At 40.3% G+C, this 22613-nt stretch overlaps 2 protein-coding genes across 2 annotated transcripts; one reads left to right on the top strand and one right to left on the bottom strand.

The window, feature by feature from the left end:
• Nucleotides 1-4311: 4311 nt before the first annotated feature.
• On the top strand, nucleotides 4312-10047 carry hsd20b2 (hydroxysteroid (20-beta) dehydrogenase 2). The gene is made up of 11 exons (XM_058087345.1): nucleotides 4312-4462; nucleotides 5377-5423; nucleotides 5523-5598; nucleotides 6350-6460; nucleotides 7966-8033; nucleotides 8115-8159; nucleotides 8233-8267; nucleotides 8345-8426; nucleotides 8500-8565; nucleotides 9469-9615; nucleotides 9703-10047. The coding sequence occupies exons 1-11, from the start codon at nucleotides 4312-4314 to the stop codon at nucleotides 9844-9846; spliced, it is 972 nt and encodes a 323-aa protein (XP_057943328.1). The 3' UTR covers nucleotides 9847-10047.
• Nucleotides 10048-10123: 76 nt separating this feature from the next.
• On the bottom strand, nucleotides 10124-20416 carry slc12a9 (solute carrier family 12 member 9). Its single transcript, XM_058087344.1, has 14 exons — nucleotides 20125-20416; nucleotides 18200-18424; nucleotides 17993-18127; nucleotides 17769-17906; nucleotides 16308-16610; nucleotides 16129-16236; nucleotides 15913-16024; nucleotides 15526-15683; nucleotides 15380-15462; nucleotides 15181-15305; nucleotides 14376-14568; nucleotides 14112-14286; nucleotides 13282-13428; nucleotides 10124-12838 (listed from the first exon to the last, which is right to left on the bottom strand). The coding sequence occupies exons 2-14, from the start codon at nucleotides 18402-18404 to the stop codon at nucleotides 12000-12002; spliced, it is 2721 nt and encodes a 906-aa protein (XP_057943327.1). The 5' UTR covers nucleotides 18405-18424; nucleotides 20125-20416; the 3' UTR covers nucleotides 10124-11999.
• Nucleotides 20417-22613: the final 2197 nt, after the last annotated feature.

The following is a 22613-nucleotide window of genomic DNA, read 5'->3' as shown; positions in this document are numbered from 1 at the left end:
ACGTTTCCACAATGAAAGCACAATGCTCACCAGTTCAATTCATGGCAGCAACTGAAAAAGAAACTAAAAATAATGGCATTATAAAGAAACAAAGTAAAATGGCATTATATGAAACAAAATGAAACACTTTTTTGTTTCTTTAGTTTATTTGCCTTTTATTTAACCTACAAATGTGTCAGATCATTTTGCCTGACCCTGTATAACCCCAAATATATTGATATCATAGTACCGTGTTGTATTGCATATTACTTTTTACATATAGATACTTTGTGGACAACCTAAGACGTTTATTGTCACTTTTGTATTTATTTAATATTGCTGCTGAGGTTGAATGGCATACAACTGTCGTCAATTTTAGAACATGGTATCATAAGTATAAATTTTTCAGTATCGTTCCGCACATCACTACCACACGGCGCAGTGGAGACGGCGGCATCGGGATCTGGGGTGGATTTTCAGGTTGTGCAGGGGCGTCAAACGGCAGCTGGCTATGTGGACACGGGGGTAAGGGGGGTATCTTTCACGAGTGAAGGCCCCCCGCGTTTGGCCATTTTCAACAGAACTATGCTGCAGTTCAATAATATATTTTCAGACTCATTAGTGAGTCCTTTTTAACATTGTATTTCTATTTTCAGGGGGAAGGGGGGGTCAGTTTTTTCCAATCTGCAATTAATTGTGATTAGTTATGAGTTGACTGGGATTAATCACAATCAAATATGTTCAATTAGAAGAAAAAACAAATTATAAATTTATACAAATTTCCCCACTGAGGGACGAATAAAGGCATATCTTAATCTTAATCTTAAAAAGAGTTTGACACATGTGGTCTACAGTAATCCAACCTCTGTGTCAACTCCACATTTTAATATTTCAAGAACCACATGAGCCAACATCAACACATTCGATATGGCTACATTGTGTTCAGGTGGAGCTTTAAGTCCCATGGCTCTCCTCCACATGTAAGTGTGAGGATGTTTGTCCTGACTTGCACATTGATAGCTGCCTCGCTGCAGTAATCAGATTAGCCAGGGGAGGCTGTGCTAAACTCATCTTGCTGCCTGCAAGCCTCTTAGTGACATGGCTAACGGCACTGTCGGAGATCACCGCAAAGGAAGGTTGGACCCGCTCAAATAAGAGGCAGCGTTCAACACTTTTGAACTGAACTTAACCTATGAACTTGATGTTAAACAGAGAAACATCTTTGTCCCCAAACTTGTCCTTCAATCATTAAAACCAAAAAAGATGTAATACTGTATGACGGATGTCATTTTCACATGGCAGATCCTTGGTTGCATGACTTTTAAAGAACATCCCTCCAGGAATTTGTTACTTTTTAAGAGGAAGATTCTTGTCGCCAGGAATTAATCAAACAGCCTGTATGTAGGCGGGGCCATAGAGGCTTAGACTTTTGCCTCCTTGTGACCTTACTTGCTCAAGTGAATCAACATGTGCATCAAGACTGTACCATCATCAAGACACAAAAAGCATCCCAGAAAGCAATACAAGAGAAGTTCAGCCTGTGTATGAAGACTGCAGTCATACACTATCTTATCTACATGTACAGTATAACAAAACACGCAAAAGTGTGTCATCATGTGACCTTAACCGCCACTGTCTTTTCTCATGGACACTATTCATGGTCTCTTTTACTTTGACTGAAATGCATACCCATGCTTTCCATGGGACTACTCAATCTTTACAACCACTTTAAATTCTGCAGTCCCATGCTGTTCTCTTCTGTTGTTGCTGTGGTTCCCTCTAGTGGCTGATAGGAGTTTGCTGAGTGCCCCCCAGTAGAATCATACTTTTTGCAATATTTCAGCTCAAATGTCACCTGTCATTGGTAATAAAAAACGAAACAACTCACGTTGAACACAGAAAGCATAAAAGGGATAAAATGCAGTAATGAAAACTCCAAAACCAAGGAGGAAATAAGGAGGAAATAGGAGAAGTAATGATTCTGATCTCCCGAAGCACAAGCAACTTTTCCATCTGAATAATAAGACCACTATGCTGCTTCATTTCTTGCTAAGGATACAGTAAGGATTTGGCAGTTTCTTGTCGTATTAAAAAGTTTTATGATTTCCAATGGTCTGTGAGGCTATGAAGGTGACATGCTGAGTCCTGACTTTGGACGACTGCATGCAAAGAGGGCAGCTCAGTTTGCTGATGTTGTTTTGGAGTGCTAGCGACCCAAGTGGAAGAGTGAGGTTACAGGGAGAAGAGATACTTGGGGTCAACAGTTCAGAACAATGTACTAGCAATGCCTAGCTACAGTATCGTCACTTTTCTGCAACCATTATTACTACAATATATTGGGTACGTCAAAAATGTTCCAGGACTGGTGTTACAAAATCTATATTTCAAATCCAATCTACAGGTTTTCCCACTTGAAGTAAACACCCTACCCTAGACTGTAGGAAAGTAGTACTTTCCCAGCCTTCTCTGCCACGCCTTCATGCTCTCCTGGAAGAATTCTTCCGGGATCCTCCTCAAACTACAAGTCTTCACGGCCATCCTGATGACGTCCGCATTCACGGATTATCACTAATATTATCATTCAAACATTTAATCAGGAGTATTTTCAGCTTACCCGTCAACAGACGCTGATTTCCGTGAGTGTGGACTGTCTCTGCTGATATGAAAACATGGCAGATTGCAACCGCAGGAAAAAAGATTTATTCCTCACGTGTCATGCACACATTCACAACAGCGTGGAAAAAAAATGTCTACCACCCAGAATCCATATTCACAAGACTGATATTATAAGGATTGCATTAATCATATCATCTAGGGGGCATTCAACCTCATCCATCAAAGTCAGTCAACTTTCAAGCTTACTCTATGTCATATGTAAACATTGCAATGCACCGTTATATAACAAGTAGGGCTGTCAATCAATTCAAATATTTCATCACAATTAATCGCATTTTGTCTATAGTTAACTCATAATTAATCGCATGTAGAACTACGCTTTTATCTATAATAAGTTGTGATTAAATCTTTGTCTTATGTAAAGGATATAACATTTGGAAATATGGGTCATTATTTTATTCCAATAATAATATAAAGTTAGAAATTCCACAGTTTGAGAGTGGTGACTTGTCCGACGTGGTTCGACAGTCCTCGAATGCACCATCTAAATTTCTCCCATGACTATCTAGACTACTATGTTTTTTTCACCTCATATTTGTTTCCATATCCTGATATTATGTGAGAATGAATAAAGGTAAGAATTTATGATGTTATTGAGTGATAATGTGCATATTTGTACAATGTACCGGTCTGAAACAAACTCCAGGCTCATACTCGTGGATGGTGATTCCGTATTCATTTAGTGCTTTTAATTTCATGTTGTTTCTCTCAGTTTTACATAATGCATAATAAATCAGATGAATTAGTTCGCTATAACGTTGAGAATCCTCCCCGATGACTAGCTAGTGCACCGCTAACCCATTCTCGCCTTCAGTCATGGTCACATAGACGCAAGCCCCCAAAGAGTTGTCCTCGGCTATGGCAACTATGCATCCATTTTCAATGCCTATCCCAGCTCTCTTCGGGCAAGAGACGGGGTACACCCTGGACTGGTCGTCAGCCAATCACAGGGCACATAGGTATAGACAAACAACCATTCACACTCACATTCATACCTGTGGATAATTTGGAGATAAATTTACCATTCAGAGTACCTTTCATTTTTGCTCAATATTTGTTCCCGCTATTTTCCACCAATGTGTTTTCTGAAACTACGGTGTGGGCCAAAGGTCAGACAGGACATGTGCACGTGAATTGTGCATCCAAAAACTAGTGACACATTTTTTTTTTAATCACAACATTGTTTTATCTCCTTCACAGCTCTAAGTAGTGCCATGTACTGTAGCTTTGCTTTGTTATGTTGTGATTAGATTGCCACCGCTTGTGTTACTGGGTGGGATGCTCAACTGCACCATATGATGATGTCATGGTGATGTCAGCTTACTTATCACTCACATGAGCCCTTTTTTATGATTACATGCTGCATCAGGGGAAGAACTTTCAACTGTACTGCATCAGTGGGGCATCCTTAAGTATAAAATAGCTTATAGTAATTTTTAAAAATTCAGATTCAAAAATGTGTTGGAATATTGTAATCCTATAGATTTTGTTAACAATTGAAATAAATGTACTGTATGTGGTAGTTTCGTACCTCTCATGCCAGTTGTACATAGTAAGAGGTGGAGCAGCAAATAAAGGAGGAGCAGAGGTCATCTTGGCACACATACTTATTGATGTCTTGCATAGAATTATAGACTTTGGTCACAGTCTACCAAAATGTCTTTCCCTGACATCCTGGTCATCATTGGTGGATTGACTTTCTTTTTCTACTTGCTTAAAACAGGAGGGAAATTCTGGTGTGGCTTCAGAGAGTTTATTTTATCTAAGTTTTGGCAAATGGATTTAAGGACGTACGGGCAATGGGCAGGTAATGTTTAACGTTTTCAGTGTTCATTTAAACAACTGTGTGTCAGTTTATGATAGTCCATGTGAGAGATACTTATATGCTACTTGGACAAGGTATTATTTGGTGAAAATCAAATTTCAAATCAAATTTGAACATGGTATTGTGGACTTTTCTGTCATTAAGGACGCATCTGGTGATCAAAATCTTAGAACACCCCAGTTTTTATATAGTTTCGTTTTTAATTTTCGCTAAAATTCTACCTTTCGTTTTCGTACAATAATGCACTTAACAATTGTTACGTGCATGACAACAATAGAGTTCAGTTTGCCCCGAATTCTATTTTTGCACAAAATCCAGTGCCCAAAGAAAGCACCCTATCACTATCTGTGCATTTTTTATCACATGTGACTCTAAGTAATCCGCCATGGGTCTACAGGAAGTGGCCAGCATATAGGATGCACAGGAAGTCTACAATCAACAATAATTTCCTTCCAGTTATCATTTGTAATGATTTTGTGTTGTTTTCTGTGTGTAAAACTACAGTTATTGTCTGTAAAATATATTTACATGAAAAATTGTTTTTTGTATATTTCGGTGTATATAACAAAGACTGTACATAAATAGGGCTAGCTGTCACATTTCTATTATCTGTTCCATGTTAAGTTTGCATTTTTCTACAAATGGGACTGTTGGGGGGTGGGAAGGGGGGGGTGAAAAACAGAAAAGGCATCACGTAACAGTAAAAAAGCTGAACTGTTGAAGCTAATAACTAATAATACCACAATGATTAGTCTTTAAATAAATAACATATATTTAAGGCTTTTTACAAATTTTAAAATATAAAGTGGCTCCCTGCATCCTTTCATTTTTCAGTTTCCTCAGTGACGGTAAGTCTATACAATAGTCCTGAAAAGTTTGTGTACTTCCTCCCACAGTTGTCACAGGAGCCACATCTGGCATAGGTAAAGCGTACGCCATGGAGGTGAGTCTCTAAAATTCTCCGAAATGAGAAAAAGTCCAGCAATGTTGTGATGTTTCATATTTTTGTTATTTATTTTATTGATGGTGTTCTTGTCTTCAGTTGGCTCGAAGAGGCCTGAATGTTGTTTTGGTGAGCAGATGTGATGAAAAGCTTCGACAGGTGGCCAAAGAGATTGGTGAGAAGAGATTTAAACCCTGCCATTAAATTTGAAATTAGTTTCAATTTAATTGGTTCCAAACCCGACTGTGATAAGTACATTTCCGCAAAATCTGAATCAATATGAAGAAACTGAAGATTTTCATAGTTTCAGCATAGAAAACTAGTTTAAGACTTTCTATTTCTATATATTTACATTCTGCTGTGATTGGTCATACTCCCAAGGTTCCCGAGGACTTCCGGACAGCTGCTGAGCTCATTTTTTCAGATTACTTTAGGATTACACAATTAGGACACTGATAAATTATTACTTAAAGATTGCTCTTCTGACTCTTCAACATGACCAACGACTTCAGCAATAGTTTGGTAGATAGTCCAGCTACGGATAGTCCAGTTTCGCAAAACAGTCCCGTATTTGTTGGCTGGGAATCACAAACTCCCACCACTTCTGCCTGATGCTTGCCGCTTAAGGCAAGTTAGAACATTTGTATGCTTGAAAATGCTTGATTTAGGCCAAGAATGTGTAACATTTGCTTAAATATGCATTTTGTGGACTAAATGTGAACTAACCATGAAACAATATATATAATTGTAAAAAATATATAACGCAATAGAGTGAGGGAGCAATGTTTGAACCGCTATTTAGAGGTATTGACAGACTTTAAAACAGACATCAAAACTCAATGGCAGGGCTCTGGCTCAATATACAGCATTATTAAAATAAGTTCTATAAATTAATTGTATATCTAAAATTGTTTTCACTCTGTCAGAGGGACAGCATGGAAAAAAGACTCACACTATCCGGGTGGACTTCACACACGACCACAACATTTACCCTTTCATGGCCAAACAACTACAGGACCTGGAGATTGGAATTCTAGGTAAGAAAACGGCTAATGGGAATTGGGAAATATATTGGGAACAATTAAAGAAGAACGTTCATGGTCAAATCTGGTTCATAACATTTTATCCATAGTCGACAAACATTTATTGAGAACGCAGATGTAGGAACAATTCATGCAGCACTACGACGAGAGTGGCTACTTTGAGATCACACCGATTCGCTAGCATTCCCTGATGAATTTCTCTATAAGAGATATCGATTTTCAGACAAGACAATACGCTGCATTTGCTCACATTTTGGACCGTGCATCAGGAATAAAAAGTAATATGAAATATTACCGTGGCCAAAGTTTGCCGACGTATATGTCACAGCAGTCCTTGCATGAGTATTCATCCTATTTGTCTTCTAGTATTACAATATTTGCAGTGGTCCTGCTTCACTCTATTGGCAACAACAATGTTCCTTTTGGCAGTAATAATTTTTTTCGACTTCTCATCACGCTCCATAATAATTGCTTGCTCATCTTTCATCCATAAGTGTGTCAGTGCATTAATACAGTGTAATACAACGTAGCAGTCATTATCTTATTTATATTAAATTGTTATCCTAAGTCTACGCTTATCTTAGTTTATCGATCATAAGCATGACCTGACACATTCTGAAGTTTGATTTAATAATGTTGTCAACAGTCAGTGCACAGCAGTATGCTGAAGCTAATGCTTGTTGCCTAGCAACACAAGACTTGAGGTTGTTTTTGTGTAGACTAGAGGTGATATGATATTATGTTATTATGTAATGTAATGCTCTGTTATGATGCTATGATGTTTATTATTAAGGATGCCCGATAATATTGTGACTATCAAGACGATATCGACATAAAAATTTAATATTGGAAGTGAAATGATAATAAAAATAAATGTTTTTAAATGCTGTTTCTAGGCCTACGGGCTCCCGTATTTTCGGGCATGCAAATGATGACCTCAGCAAATCCAGTCTGAAGCGTGTAAGCAACCGTGGGTGGCTAGTAACAAGCTAGCTCGCTCCTGACTAACGTTATGTCTTTTTCGGATATTAAACTTGTTGGTTATGCAAGGCGGAATTAAGATTTCTTCCTGCAATACTTCCAATAGTATGTGATGTTACACATATCGGTATCGATTGATATTGGAATCGGAAATTGAGAATTGGATATCGGTATAAAAAAAATCCATTATCTGACATCCCTAGTCATTATGTTATGTTTTGTTATAGTATGTTCAATTGCATTATATTTCAATACAACTTAAGAAATGTCATGTTGCCATATTTTTGCCTCAGTTTGAGGACATTTTTCTGGTTAGCGTACAATATGGTGCAGGTGTCATTGTGTTATTAATACAATGCTTGAGTCCAACTGTGTTTGTCATGTATTATTAATGATAAAAGATCCTTGTTACTGTCATGGAAACAGGAACTGGAAATTTGCTGCGTCACCTGTCTATGATCCAATCAGTGGTTGACTCTCAATTGTAAATGACTCTCCATGTTATCTCTGTGTTACAGTTAACAATGTGGCAATGTCCTACTCTGATGACTTTGCCTTGTTCCATGAAATTGCATGTGCTGAACAGGTATTGTATATTTAGTTTGATTCCAAATGACACAGACTCATCCGTGAGGCGTTACTAACATCTAGGTTCTCTTGTGACCAGAAAATCAGTGAGGTCATCAACTGTAACACGCTATCTGTAGCTCAGGTAAGATGATGTGATGTCAACTATGACTATTTGCATTTCATGATATCTTATTTAATTCTCTGTCCTTGCTCAGATGACAAGATTAGTTCTTCCTGGCATGCTTAAAAGGTATGTTGATGAAGTCATGTGGCTACTGAATATAATGTACTGCTGGGTTACACATGGTTGTGGGTTGTCTGGTGCAGAAGGAAAGGGCTGATCATCAATATCTCCTCTCAAGTGGGGATCCACGCACAGCCTTTGTTGGCTCTTTACTCCGCTACAAAGGTACGCGTTTCAAAATACTACCAATTCCTTGCAACTTAGATTCAAACTTACCTTGTCTTCTTCTTTCTTGCAGGCGTTTGTGATTTATTTCTCTCAGTGTCTGCAAGCTGAGTACAAGTCAAAGGGGATTACTGTCCAGGTAAACAACTGAAAGAAAGTTGAGAACTAGATTTACCTGCAGAACATCATTCTTTAGACGTTCATTTAGACCAGACATCACAAAATGGCCGATATCGGTCCGGATCTGGACACAGTGATGGCCTTTGGTGGACCTTAAATGGACATCAATTAATTGGACATAGCATAGCAAGTTAGCGAGCTAACTAGTTGGTCTCTGTAATTCATTCATTCATTCATTTTCTACCGCTTTTTCCTCACGAGGGTCACGGGGGGTGCTGGAGCCTATCCCAGCTGTCTTCGGGCGAGAGGCGGGGTACACCCTGGACTGGTCGCCAGCCAATCACAGGGCACATATAGACAAACAACCATTCACACTCACATTCATACCTATGGACAATTTGGAGTCACCAATTAACCTAGCATGTTTTTGGAATGTGGGAGGAAACCGGAGTACCCGGAGAAAACCCACGCATGCACGGGGAGAACATGCAAACTCCACACAGAGATGGCCGAGGGTGGAATTGAACCCTGGTCTCCTTGCTGTGAGGTCTGCGCGCTAACCACTAGACCGCCGTGCCACCTCTCTGTAATTCATTTATTATATATTCATGATATTCACTCAAGTGTTTCAAATGGAGTGAGGAAGGAGGACAAAGTAACAAGCCAAAAACTTACCACTTCCACATGGAATGAGAGGAGAATATGTACATATTTAACACATTTGCTTGGGCGGTGTCTGCCAATGTGGGACAGAGAGGGGGTGGTGGGAGTGCACCCTAAAATTGTATTTTCTCCTCAACATAATGCTGGCATCCTTTCATCAATACTTTGGCTGCCTGATGACAGATAAATTCATTAAAAAAAAACTTATATTGTAGATGACATTGTACTCAATAAGGAATAATCATCACTTTTTCCACAGTGTGTCATGCCCTTCTTGGTGTCCACCAACATGAACAAAATGAAAAGCAGCTGTCTGGTGAAAAGCGCTACAAATTTCGCCCGAGAGGCCTTGAACACAGTTGGCTACTCCAGCTACACCAGTGGCTGTCTGTTACACACAGTACAGGTCAGCATCAATCATATCAATCTTATATTAACACATATTTCTCATAGGAAACACATCAACTCATCTATTTTTTCCACAATCTTTCAGAGGTTTGCTTTTGGACTCCTCATGCCCGACTGGCTTCGTATGTCATCAATCTTTGTGGGAAAGTTACACAACGGAGCACAGCAGAGAAAAGCCCAAAGAGGAGTGCACAAGGAGGAATATACACTGGAAGGAATAGAGGGGTAACGACCAGGAGTAAACCAGGAAGCAGAAAAAAAATGACTAACTTGAATAACTTTGGGGAATCTGGTACTGTATATCCTCAAAGGAGACCCAAGAATGCAGTTCACTGTTTAGTTCAAAAGCCAAACCACAATAAAATAATAATATAAAAATATATATAATTTAATAATATATTTTAAAAATAATAATAAAAATCTGACACCCAATGGATTTCATTGATTTGTGATTTTTTGGGGGGGGTTGTCTAATGAAACTTACTATTACTACTTTTTCATGAATGGATGAAGATGGTTGATGAATCTGATTGGTCAACATGGTTGTCTGACAGTTGGTTAAGTGGTGCCATATTTGGGGACACGAAATGGGGTGGGGGGGGGTGGCGAGTTACCCACACAAGCAAGCTGAAAAGGTGAAGAAAATGAGCAACAAGAAACAAAAACTGAATGCTTTCTGAAAGGCCCGAAAGTTTAAGTTTTGCTTATTTTAGTTTATATTTGGTTGTGTAACGTGTTTTGTTGAAGTTGTGTTGTTTCTAGGGATGTCACAAAATGAGACGATACACAAGATTGGGCTAACAGGAAGTACTCAGCGATCCGTACCGGAAACGTGCAGAACACGTCTACTAGTAATCACAAAGACAACATTAACAACACGATATTTATTACATTGAAGCACTACTGTGGTTACAAAGATATACTCATTGGCCACAACATGAAGTACACCTGCACTATCTTATATGCTCCAATACAAGAGCACTGTCAAACACACAAATATAATATTTTTCTAATTTATTTTTTCATTCTAGTAAAGGCAGTGTTTGTGACCGCTCCTGTATTGGATCTTATTAAAGATTAGTGCACCTAATGACCTGTGAGTATACATTCAGTTGCCTTTCACAAACAAGAGTTATGCATGTTTATAAAGACGTACATTTAGTGGCGTTTCATGAACTGTTGCTGAGTCATGTTTGCCGCCGTTTCTTTTAGCAAGTTCCTGTTCCTGCTGAGGTAACATGCAGTGTTAAACACGACAATGTAACACAAAAAGAAGTGCATTTGCTACATTACACCTGTGATAGGATAACTTGTCTGTAACAATCTTTACCTAATTGGATCCATCATTGGTACGTGACTGATTAGACTCTCCTTTGTGCATGTATGCATATAAAAAAGTAGACTTGTGTAAATGAAATTGTTCCCTTATTTGAAAATTTGGCCCTGCAAAAAATGATTTAAAGAAAAAGATTCTACAATTGTCTTTCAAATACCACAAAATTCCAATTTACATCCCCGATGATAAGACTCTTTATATGGGCATTCTAAAAAAAAAAAGCTCATTAAGACAGTGTGATAATTGTGTAATAATCACTAAAGGAGTTCAAGTGCATGAAACGGTATAGGAAAATACCCTACTAGAACGTACAATACTCAAGGGTGCGTATCCACTTGGCTGACAGTAACAGATTAGAATGTAGTGTCAATCGCCAACCAGACACTTCATTAGGTACACCCACACCATCTAATGTGATCTAATACCGGAGCAAAAGTAATAATACTCAGTTTTCATTGCCATTGTAAGACATTCATTCATTCATTTTCTACGAGGGTCGCAGGGGTGCTGGAGCCTATCCCACCTGTCTTCGAGCGAGAGGCGGGGTACACCCTGGACTGGTCGCCAGTCAATCACAGGGCACATATAGACAAACAACCATTCACACTCACATTCATACCTATGGACAATTTGGAGTCACCAATTAATTAACTTAGCATGTTTTTGGAATGTGGGAGGAAACCGGAGTACCCGGAGAAAACCCATGCATGCAGAGGGAGAACATGCAAACTCCACACAGAGATGGCCGAGGGTGGAATTGAACTCGGGTCTCCGAGCTGTGAAGTCTGCGCGCTAACCACTCATCCGCAGGTAAGTAAAAATATGTTTGCCACAGTAATAAATATATTGGTAAATGAATACCTCTCTGGCATTGTTCATTTCTGTAAAGATAGAGCTCCTATAGCTCATTAGATGTATCTAATGGAGTGGCCAGTGAGTCTTTGCTATGCTGTACCATTGCATCCACATGATGTGTTCATTTACATGTAACCAGTGCTTATATATACTTAAATAAGTCAGGAAAGAGTTTGTACAAACACAGATGCTTACAGATCAGTGTAAGTTACAGGGGTGACGCCATGGATGAGGAGCGTTGGCCCCAAAGCATTGGTGACTGCTTCCAGCTGAGCCAAGTACATCTGGGATTGGCTGTGATGAGCAGGAGGGCGTGGTAAATACAGGAAGCGGACAGCAGCCTGAGAACTGTGCTCCATTAACATAGAGTTCACTGCAGACAAGAAGGGCTCTGAGAGAGCTTGGCTCTGCCCCTCAGCACCCTCTATTGGCTGAGTGTGGTGTTGCACCACCGAGTCCCACGGGACGATCTTGATGGACGCTCGGATTCGGAGTTTCTTCAGCAAGTCTCGAAACGTCTCTTCGTTGACCACCCAGCCCTGGTCGCTGGACTCCGTCTCCACGTTTAGGAAGATCCTCATTCGTGCGTTGCGCCACTTGCTGGACATGTTGAGCACGCAGGCCATCTGCAGTAAAAAGAGGCTGCACACGTCCTGGTAATCTCGATAGCCAGGCTGCAGCAGGTTGAGAGGCCACACATCAATGGTCCGCTCTGACCCGTCCACTTTGCTCTGTTTCCCCTCTCCTTCCAAGTGGAAAAAATAACGTCCGAGGCACACGTTTTTGTTCATTTTGATGGCGTCGGAAATGATCCCAATGTACTCCTCAGGCGAGAGCCAGCGTGGGCTCTCAACATGTCGGACTGGAGGGAAATGAGCCTGTAATGAAGGCAGGTCAACCCCAAAATTATACTCGCCCTCAGCGCCTTGTCCCAATGTTGTGCCACAAAAGGCAGTATCTTGAAGGAAGAAGTCCTCAGGGGTGCAGTTGTCATAGAAACCCAAGATCAGAGTGTTGGGTTTCATGCCACCTTGAAAAGACGTAATGATGTCACTAGGGGATGTTTAAAAACAAGAAGAAATCCTCTAAATATGCCTAAAGATGGATGCGTTAGTAATGATTGTATTATATATATATATATATATATATATATATATATATATATATATATATATATATATATATATATATATATATATATATATATGTGGATGAGGTCATTTATTTACTTAATTGATGACAACCATCTATTATATATCATTGTTATATTACATGTGAAATATTTTCACTTTTTTCCTCATGATTTATCTGGACAATTTTCCATAGACTCCAGCCTCAGCTTTCCAGATGTCTCCGGTGGTGTGCTGTGGTAAAAATCTCTACCACTGGCACGGGTCACAGTAACGTTAATTACAGCCATAAGTGACTTTTTAACCCCTGACGAGAAAAGAGGAGCATCAATTCAATGCTTACCGAGACCTGTGATGCGCAGAAGATGCTGTGTTCCCTGTCTGACAGATGGAGAGAGCGTCAGGTCTACAAAGGCCTTCACCCCGAGCTTATCGACTAAGCTCAACCAGAAGTTGTACTGTTGCTGCACAGGGTCTGATGGCAGAGAATCTTAAAAGGAAGGAAGATATAAAGTGTGACTTTTTCACATTATTCATGGTACATCAGCCACCTTTTATGCTGCTTATCCCCACTAGGGTCACGGGTATGCTGGAGCCTATCCCAGCTGTCTTTGCGTGTCATACAACTTCATATACAAACTATACCTTAAAGGAATATAGAAACTTGCCATTTAGGCAAAGGTCTCAGTTACCTCTATCTGCCACTAGAGGGCAATGGCATTGAAAGTGGTGCCCACATTATTTCTGGGTCCTCACCTAAATGTGTATTTTTCATATTAAACTTCATTTTCTGTGGGCTGGTTATGGTACTGTTGTAAGAATATACTGTTAGTATGTCCTGCTCTTTGGGTTTCAATTAGATAATGTATCACAAGACACCATTTGCTCCAGGGTAGGACAAAGAGTGAGTAAAATCATGTAATTAAATTGTAGTAGTAGGTCGATATTGGAGGTACTTTGCAATGCTAGCACAACTGTAGCCTGCCTTACTATAAATAACAATGTCAAGCAGGAAGTGAAAGAATTGTAGTCTGTTTTGTGCACAGCAAAGCAATGAAAGCATGTGACAACAATCAGTTACCCTTTTGCTTGAGAAGAAGTAAACAAAAGTTCAATTGCTTAATGTTAATGTTAGTTGCAGATGGCCTACACAGACCACTCCAGGATAATTACCTAGATCTCCAAGCTGCACGTGGCCTAACACAAACAGTCCTCCCTTTTTCAGCTGGTTGACAAAGAGGATCAGCTGACAGGAAGATCGTGGGTTTGCAACCATTAACAGGACCTGTGGCCTCCAGAACTTCACATGGTCCTTCCTCACATCTAGCATCAGCAGATACTTGCGCACCTATAGTACAGCCAAAGGTGGAGAATAAGAGACTGAGGAGGGAACAGTGATGCAGGTACATGGGAGATGATGGGTCCCTTCTCGAGTACCTGATGGAAGATGAGAGCCTGGCTAATGTAGCCCCAGCTGCTGGTGGGAGATCGGTAGTGAAGGAAGAGCAGCAGCAATAACAGGAGCACGATGCTGCCGGATGAGTACACAGGGTTTATGACGAACATCATGACTAAACAGCTCAGAATGCCCAGCAGACACGTATGCCAGGAAAAGAACTGGAACGTTGGCCTGTAAAACACAAAAATAGAATCAGGATGCCCGTGTGACGATAAACACATCTTTTAGTGACCTACAGGAGAAGCAAACAGAATGTTGGAGAAGTATCCGTAAAAAAAATAAAACTATGAAAAAGAAAAGAACCTCACCTATGATTAATTTTTAAATACACAAGATGTGACATTGGTTTGAGGGAAGAGCTGCTGTCAATAACGGTATCAGTTGACACCGGCATGGGAAATGAAGTGCTGAACAATTGGTAGAACATAGGAAAAACAGTTCTGTAATTATCCTATAGGGTAGATTAGTGTTGGCAGGAACTTTTGGTAATGATAATGGTAATGGTTTAATTTCATTTGAACATGCATCAGATTACAATTGAGTGCATCCCATAATCAGTTCACAGTTCCACATGTCCATAAGGAGTAGGAAGAAGCAAAGCTTATTAAATCCTACCCCTTCATCTGGTACTTTTACAATCAGTAACTGTTACATTTGTTCACTTCCTGTTTTCCTAATATAGTTTAAGTTTTTTTTTTTTTTACAGCAATGCAGCTGTAAATAGCAGTATTATCACATTGGTAAATGACAGAGTGGTTGTGCTCCACACTCTTTTCTGATTACCTGAAATTTGGCGCTGATGCCCACTCAAGTGCCAAACAAGCCAAGTCGACAGCAGCGTAGGCAAGCAAGTAGAAAACAGTTACCAAGCTGGCAATGGCATTGAGTTGACCGGCAAACACCACACACTGCAACACAACACACAATGCAAGTTGTCATGCCGTATGAGTACATGAGTATTTACCACAGAGGGCCTGTTCACCTGTGCCAACCCCCAGGTGTAAAGCACGGCCATCCATGGGTTTCCTGCACTGGATGTGATGGTGGCGGGTGCTAATGGCAAACCTGTGGGAAAGAATCTGCTTAGTAGAAAAGACTTGGACAAAGAGAGATGTTGTGCAGCGGTACCAAAAAGCTTATCCACAGCAAGAGCATGCAGGATTCGGGATGCTCCGATCATGGAGCACATTGCAGCAAACAAGGCACCGCAGTATATCCCAATGGTCACAAATGGCGGCCAGATGTTTATTCTTTGGAGGAAGCCATAATCTTGAATCAGCAGAGTCCTACAGATAAAATCGTGTTATTGAGTGAAGAACATTCACCTTTAAATGGGCTTTCTTCAATTTTTAACAATGTATGTTGTGTAAAAAAATTAAAAAAAAAAATCTCCCCAATAGTAACAGCAGCTTAATTATTGCAGATTAGAAAGCATGAAGAAAACACACAGTGGAATACATTATGGTCATCTACAGTACCACCAAGCATTTAATAGACATCACCACTGTTGCCCACCTGTCACAGGTGGCGCTGACCAGGAGGAAGAAGAGAACGTAGACAATGAATGTGTAAATGACGGCCACGATGGTACCTTTGGGGATGGATACACTTGGAGTTTCCAGGTCTCCTTCAGAGAGAAGCGCAAAGATCTCAGTGGAGTAGATAATCTAATTCATTCCATGAATCACCTCACAAGAAACAACTTATTCAAAAAAAGTAACAAGCGATAACCTGACATGTTGGCTCCAGCCATGATTCCAGTGCAGCTGGTGAACATGACGGCAAACACGGTGGCAAAGGACATGACGGTGTTTGTGCTGTAGTCCAAAGAGTAACCAGCTAGAGGGTAAAAAAAAGAGACATTAGGTAAGCAGGCATGAAGCGATGCCAGAGTGCACCCAAACACTTACAGTCCAGGTTGTTCTTCAGTGTGGTGATGTTATAGCCAGTATAGCTAGCATTGTAATGCAGGGTCTGGTTGCCAGGACCCAAGTGAGTGATGACGAATTCCCGTGGACTGACAGCCAAAGAACTGATGAAGACGGACAGCAGCGACACGGTGACAAGCAGCAGGATGGCGAAGGCGGTGCGGGAGTAGATGTGGGCGCCCACCAGACACACCATCAGACACAGCAGGAGGACCACAGAGGAGTAGAGCACCGTGTACCAATAACCTTGAGGAAGGACATGCACACCCTGGGACACGGATGTTTCTGAAAGGAAGGACCAAATCATGAATTACTGTATACAGTTGGTTTAAATTATGCAACTTCACTCGCTTGTTCTTTCCATCCATCCATCTATTTTCTACCGTTTATCCTCACAAGGGTGGTGGGCATGCTGGAGCCTATCCCAGCTGTCTTAAGGCGAGAGGCGGGATACACCCTGGACTGGTCGCCAGCCAATCACAGGGCACATATAGACAAACAACCATTCACACTCACATTCATACCTATGGACAATTTGGAGTCACCAATTAACCTAGCATGTTTTTGGAATGTGGGAGGAAACCGGAGTACCCGGAAAAAACCCATGCATGCACGGGGAGAACATGCAAACTCCATACAGAGATGCCCAAGCAGGGAATCAAACACGGGGCCTCCTTGCTGTGTGGACTGCGCGCTAGCTTGTTTTTTGAAAAATGTTAATTAATAAATGACACTGTTTAGTGGTTGAATGTGACTTATTAATGGTGCACAGATATGAATATTGAAGCAAATTTTATACATTTTTTTTGTATTTTTGCAACATTTTCAAGCATTAAAATTGTTATTGTAATTTATTTCAAACATGCATACAGGTGACATTGGAATACGTCATGTTACAATTCACAATGCCACATGCCCAAATATTGCTAATACATTTGTTCACTTCCTGTATTCAACATGCACTATTTACAGTACTCTTCCATATAAAAACACACACATATACTGTATGTGTATTTATCTATTTATTTATTTATTTCTGATATTGACCAAATTTCTGCTATGATATATATCATATCTGAATGGTACAACCATAATAGGGGTGTTATTTTAGGTCTAGAGTGCTCTAATAATGTTAAACACACATATAGAAGGTCGTAAACAGGTTTTCTATGCTCGACCTGTGAAAATATTTCAATAAGGAATAATAACTAAGGAATCCTACTTAGTGGAAATGTACTTCTCACAGTGAGGTCTGGAACCAATTAACCACCGCAAAGAAAGGATCACAGTATAACCCACAACACAGACTGATGGATGTCACTAATGGAACGAGGTTCCCTGTCCATTGTGGAAAATGCTTTCTCTTGTGTTTGTTGTTTAGTATTTTGTCTGAAATATGAAATGTGTTTTAAAAAAATGGCTACACAGTACAAATAAACTTACCAGCATCCATGCCAAAGACATCAAGTATAGCTTCCACAAGACCAAGAACATATTCTCCACACGCAAACACTTTGGCCAAGAAGAACATCAAACCAATACTTCCTCCAAACTCAGGGCCCAGCGATCGACTGATCATGTCTGATTAATCGTCAAGGCTTGTGTAATGTATGTAAGATCAGGGAAATGCACAGATTGCAAATTTGTAAAGGTACTGGTAAGGATACAGTAGGCGCCGCCGCCTTGTATGGCCCCGTTGGTGGAAATGGCACATATAGACAAGATGGTAAGCATTATGATGGTGTAGGCAACAAACACCATCAGGAGACCTTGCAGGAGACCAGCATGACCAACAACAAACCCTGCAAAATCAAACCATGTCAGTTTAGGTTCACCTAACTGATATCCTTTTTTGTAAAAGGTCCATTGCTCACCTGTTCGCAGGAACAGTACGATGCTGAACATTGAGAGAATGGTCGGCACCATCACCCCAAAAAATGTGTTGAGCTTTCGGGGCTCTTTACTAGGTGTGCCAGAGCTGGAGTCAGGTGACGTGTCCACTACGGCCCCGCATGTTGCCGACGCCACTGTCAGACCACACACCCCTGAAGTGACGAGGGGCGTGCGTTCATTGGACATGGCTGCTTCTTCAGTTTGCCCTGTGAAACACAAAACAAAACACTATAACATTCATTCATTCATTCATTCATTCATTCAATTCCACTATTCATTCCACTAAAAATGCTCCAAGACTCATGTATTGTTGTAAAGGTCATCTGAGCATATTGAAATGCAGCAAATCTGATTGGTAATTTCATAAAAAGCCTGACAAAGTGTTGCTAAAATGTAGCCTGACGCATCACGTTACGTTTGACAATTTTACACTCATTATCCAATTCTTTGCATAAAGCACAGCAAATGTTCAAACAATGACACACTAGCAGGAAATGCCCAGCGTGTGATGTTTTGCGGTACACTAGACTTAATGAAAGCTGCTCACACCTCTGTTTGGTATTTGGAGTCAGCTGACTCACACTTGCGTGTCAGAATTGACATACAGCTCAAACTAAAGTACTTCTTCCTTCTATATTTAACCTATTGGAAGGCTCCCCTTCGTTCGTTACTCCCATTCGTTACTCTCTTCCTTTTGCTCAAACATCCACAGGAACAACATGATGAAACATGCAAGAAGCACGTGCTTCTCTTCCACCTGACACTTTATTGAAATAGTAAAGCAAGGGCTCAATGCTGATGTGCTGCTAATATTTGTGCACATTGAGAGGAAGAAGCAGTGCTTCCCTTCCCATGGGTGAGGTCATGTGCATGGTCAGTAATAGTCCCATCTACTGATAACATCAGGAGGCTCAACTGCCTCCAAACAATAACCTCTTGTTGTTGGCGTGTGTTAGTGACTGTTGGACATCATCTTCAAATACTGTACATAACAGCCATTGCGTTCTTCTCAAAGACATCACCGCGACATTAGACATTGCACTCCAATGACCAAAACAAATATTTGTTTATTGTACCGTTTTTGTCATGTTTTTACTCTTTTACTTCTTTTACTTCTTTTATTCTTGCTGTGCTATTGCCAAACTCTATTAACCCTATCACACTTATTCCCTGTTAGAAAATGGTAACATACTGTATGAACAAGCCAAATACAGGAAGTGAACAAGTGAGACTTGTTACTATGTAGGGTTAATTAGGCTGTACTTCGATGTAACTTTGTTAAACATGTTTCACATAAACCAGATCATTACCAAACCAACCATTATTTGTGCAGTAAAGGTGGTAGCAGGCAGTATAATAGACCCCATACAATTGTGTAGTAGGTTATGGCAAGTTTGTATTCTTAGTCAATTGATACATGCTCAAATAGCTAAAATGCGACATGATCAATCAATTTAAATGTGGTGATTAGTACCGATATGTGATTTGCATCCTGTTTTCTAGTTTGTTGTTGACACTGAAAACATAGACTGTCCATTCCAGATGTTGATGCAAAACGCCACTAATGATTTAAGGAGGCCATCTGATGGTCTCTGTTACTTTGGAGCACAGTTGCGTTTCAACATAAATCTTTAGTCACGCTAGATGACGCTAAAACGAGTTAACTCAGTGTTAAGAAGAAATGCACCGAGAAAAAACTGCCTTTTTGCTAATGTTTTGTTTCATTGTCGGGAAATGACAGTAGCCGGCCCGGCCGGCGGCACACACGGTGTTAATAAAGCAACGCACCTTAGAAAGTGACATTCAAACCAATCAAACACATCCTGAAAATGTACATATAGACTCACATATAAAAGAGTAATGTTTAATTGTCAGGCTAAACCACAATATGGACTCCCCAACTCACCACTGGCGTTCGTCGACAAACTATAGCCCCACTTCCTGCTTCGTCAACTCTGTAGTCTTGTTGTTTAATATGTCCGCTTACGTCCACTTGGTGGTGATGGTTGCTGCTGGTGCTGCTGGTGTGTCAGGCCGACGGTCGGCGCCGAGTAGTGCCCGGTACCGAGAGCTGTGGCTGAAGAAGATGCCCAATGACAACATAGCAGCATGGCACGCCTCGTCCTGCGATTATTTGCGCTAAATTGTCATGAGAGAGCGGAAAAGCCGCCATGTGACTCGCAAAAGGGGAGGGGAAAGCTACAATGTGGACAGCTTCAAGAGCAGAATAGCCACGCCCCTTCTTCCTCTTCTTCTTTTTCCTTGTTTCCTTATTCTAACTCTTTATTTTACCTTGTATATGTTTCATTATTTTACTCAGCTAGACATAATATGGGTCTGTATTGTGTTGATGTAATGTTGAACGGCTAATGTTTTTTGACCGCAATGTTTCTAGGCACTAGGGGGCGCTGTTGTTCGACAACACAGCTCTTCAAAGGGGACAGGTTGGGTCAACAACAAGTGTGCCTTCATAGAGCTATTAAAGGTCTGTTAGAAAGATAGTTGAAAATATATGCGTCTTATTATTATCTATACAATTGTTATGTTTCCTTAAAAAGGCATTCATAAGCCTGTGTTTTTGCTTCGTCCTATGAGTGAAAAGAAGTTATGTCTTAATTGTAATTCCATTCTGTGTAGAAATGTGTGGCTTTGGATATACATTTGAGACGCACGGTGGATGAGTGGTTAGCATCAGGCCCAGGGGCCAAATCTGGCACATTATGCAATTTCATCTGTTCCACAGAACTGGGAAATAGCATTGAGCTGGACCTTATCAAACATTGAGAGAATGGTGAAGAGGTGAATAAATTCCACAAATTGGCATGTGCCCTGCCATTGGCTGGACACAAGTCCAGAGTGTACCCTGTCTCTCACCCAAAGAAAACTGGGATAGGTTCCAGCATGCCCACCACAACCCTAGTGTGGATAAGCAGCATAAAAAATGGATGGAGACTAACTGGTTTACACACCTAATTATAGGTGTGTACAGGTGACTATATGGGTGTTAGTTCATGTCTACAGGGCTGTAATAATGTTGAAAACTGTATTAAGAAAGTCAATCATAAACAGTTTTTCTATACTATCTATACTATATGATAATATTCTATTTATGAAGTGATTTACATCTTAACTCAGAGGCATCTGTCTGCTGAGTGTCTGTGTACATACTAGCAGATTACAAGAATTTTCATAAATATAGCATGTGTTCCTCATTAAGTATGGTTTGTATTTCAGAACTCCCATTGGTTATATCCTCCAGGAATTTTGATGGCTGCTCAGTACTCATATAGTGTGAAGTGATGTTTTGTCTTCAGCCCGGGACGGCAATCATGGTAGTTTTGTGACATGTTAGCCTTTAGCATTAGCCTGTTTGGTGATCTTCAGAGCTGTCTCTGAAGCACCATCTTCTCATGCCAAGGAAGATATTGTTGGTTGACAGGGTGTGTCAAGAGTTTTGATGGCCAAATGTCATGTGGATGGGAGTCAGAAGTTTATGTTCATTCATTTTCTACCGCTTATCCTCACAAGGGTTGCAGGCATGCTGGAGCCTATGCCAGCTATCTTCGGGCGAGGGGCGGGGAACACCCTGGACTGGTCGCCAGCCAATCACAGGGCACATATAGACAAACAACCATTCACACTCACATTCATACCTATATGGACAATTTGGAGTCGCCAATTAACCTAGAATGTTTTTGGAATGTGGGAGGAAACCGGAGTACCCGGAGATAACGCAGGCACACACAGAGAGATCATGCAAACTCCACACAGAGATGCCTGAGGGTGGACTCGAACGCGGCTCTTTGTTCCAGAAAATTGTATTAACTGATTTATCACAACGGAATGGAGATGTTTGATGTGCTGGGGTACATTCAGTGGTTTACCTCATGTTACACAACCGGCTCTTCTCCAATAGTGAGGAGCATGAGTCTTAAATTATGTAACATTATGTCTTAATTGGTTTATTTCGTTTTATTATGTCTACTATATTGGGTACTATGAGTGTAAAGGTGACTATAGGGGTGTTATTTCATGTCTAGAGGGCTCTAATAATATTTTAAAAATATATTTAGAAGGTTGTAAACTGGTTTTCTGTGTTTTAACTATAAAAAATGTTTATTTCTATATGGTTGAGATCCATATTTTCTAGTTCTCATCTATCTTATGTCTGTTTGTGTTATTGTTGTGATGTTTATATTGCTACATTGTTGCTATTGTTGAATACGTATGTAAATAATGCAACAAATTAAAGGCAAGAACTACAAAATAATTCAATGAGATCGAAATATTCCAGGTAAAAGTATTGGTATCGATATCGGCAATACTGTTCCCGATTTCACTTGGTATTGGATCGATACCAGTATTTGCAGTATCGCCCGCCCCTAGTGATGAAGA

Source organism: Doryrhamphus excisus, chromosome 11 (assembly GCF_030265055.1).
Source record: "Doryrhamphus excisus isolate RoL2022-K1 chromosome 11, RoL_Dexc_1.0, whole genome shotgun sequence".
Classification (NCBI taxonomy): Eukaryota; Metazoa; Chordata; class Actinopteri; order Syngnathiformes; family Syngnathidae; genus Doryrhamphus; species Doryrhamphus excisus.
Note: the sequence above shows the minus strand (reverse complement) of the source record. Positions and strands in the feature narration are given on the sequence as shown.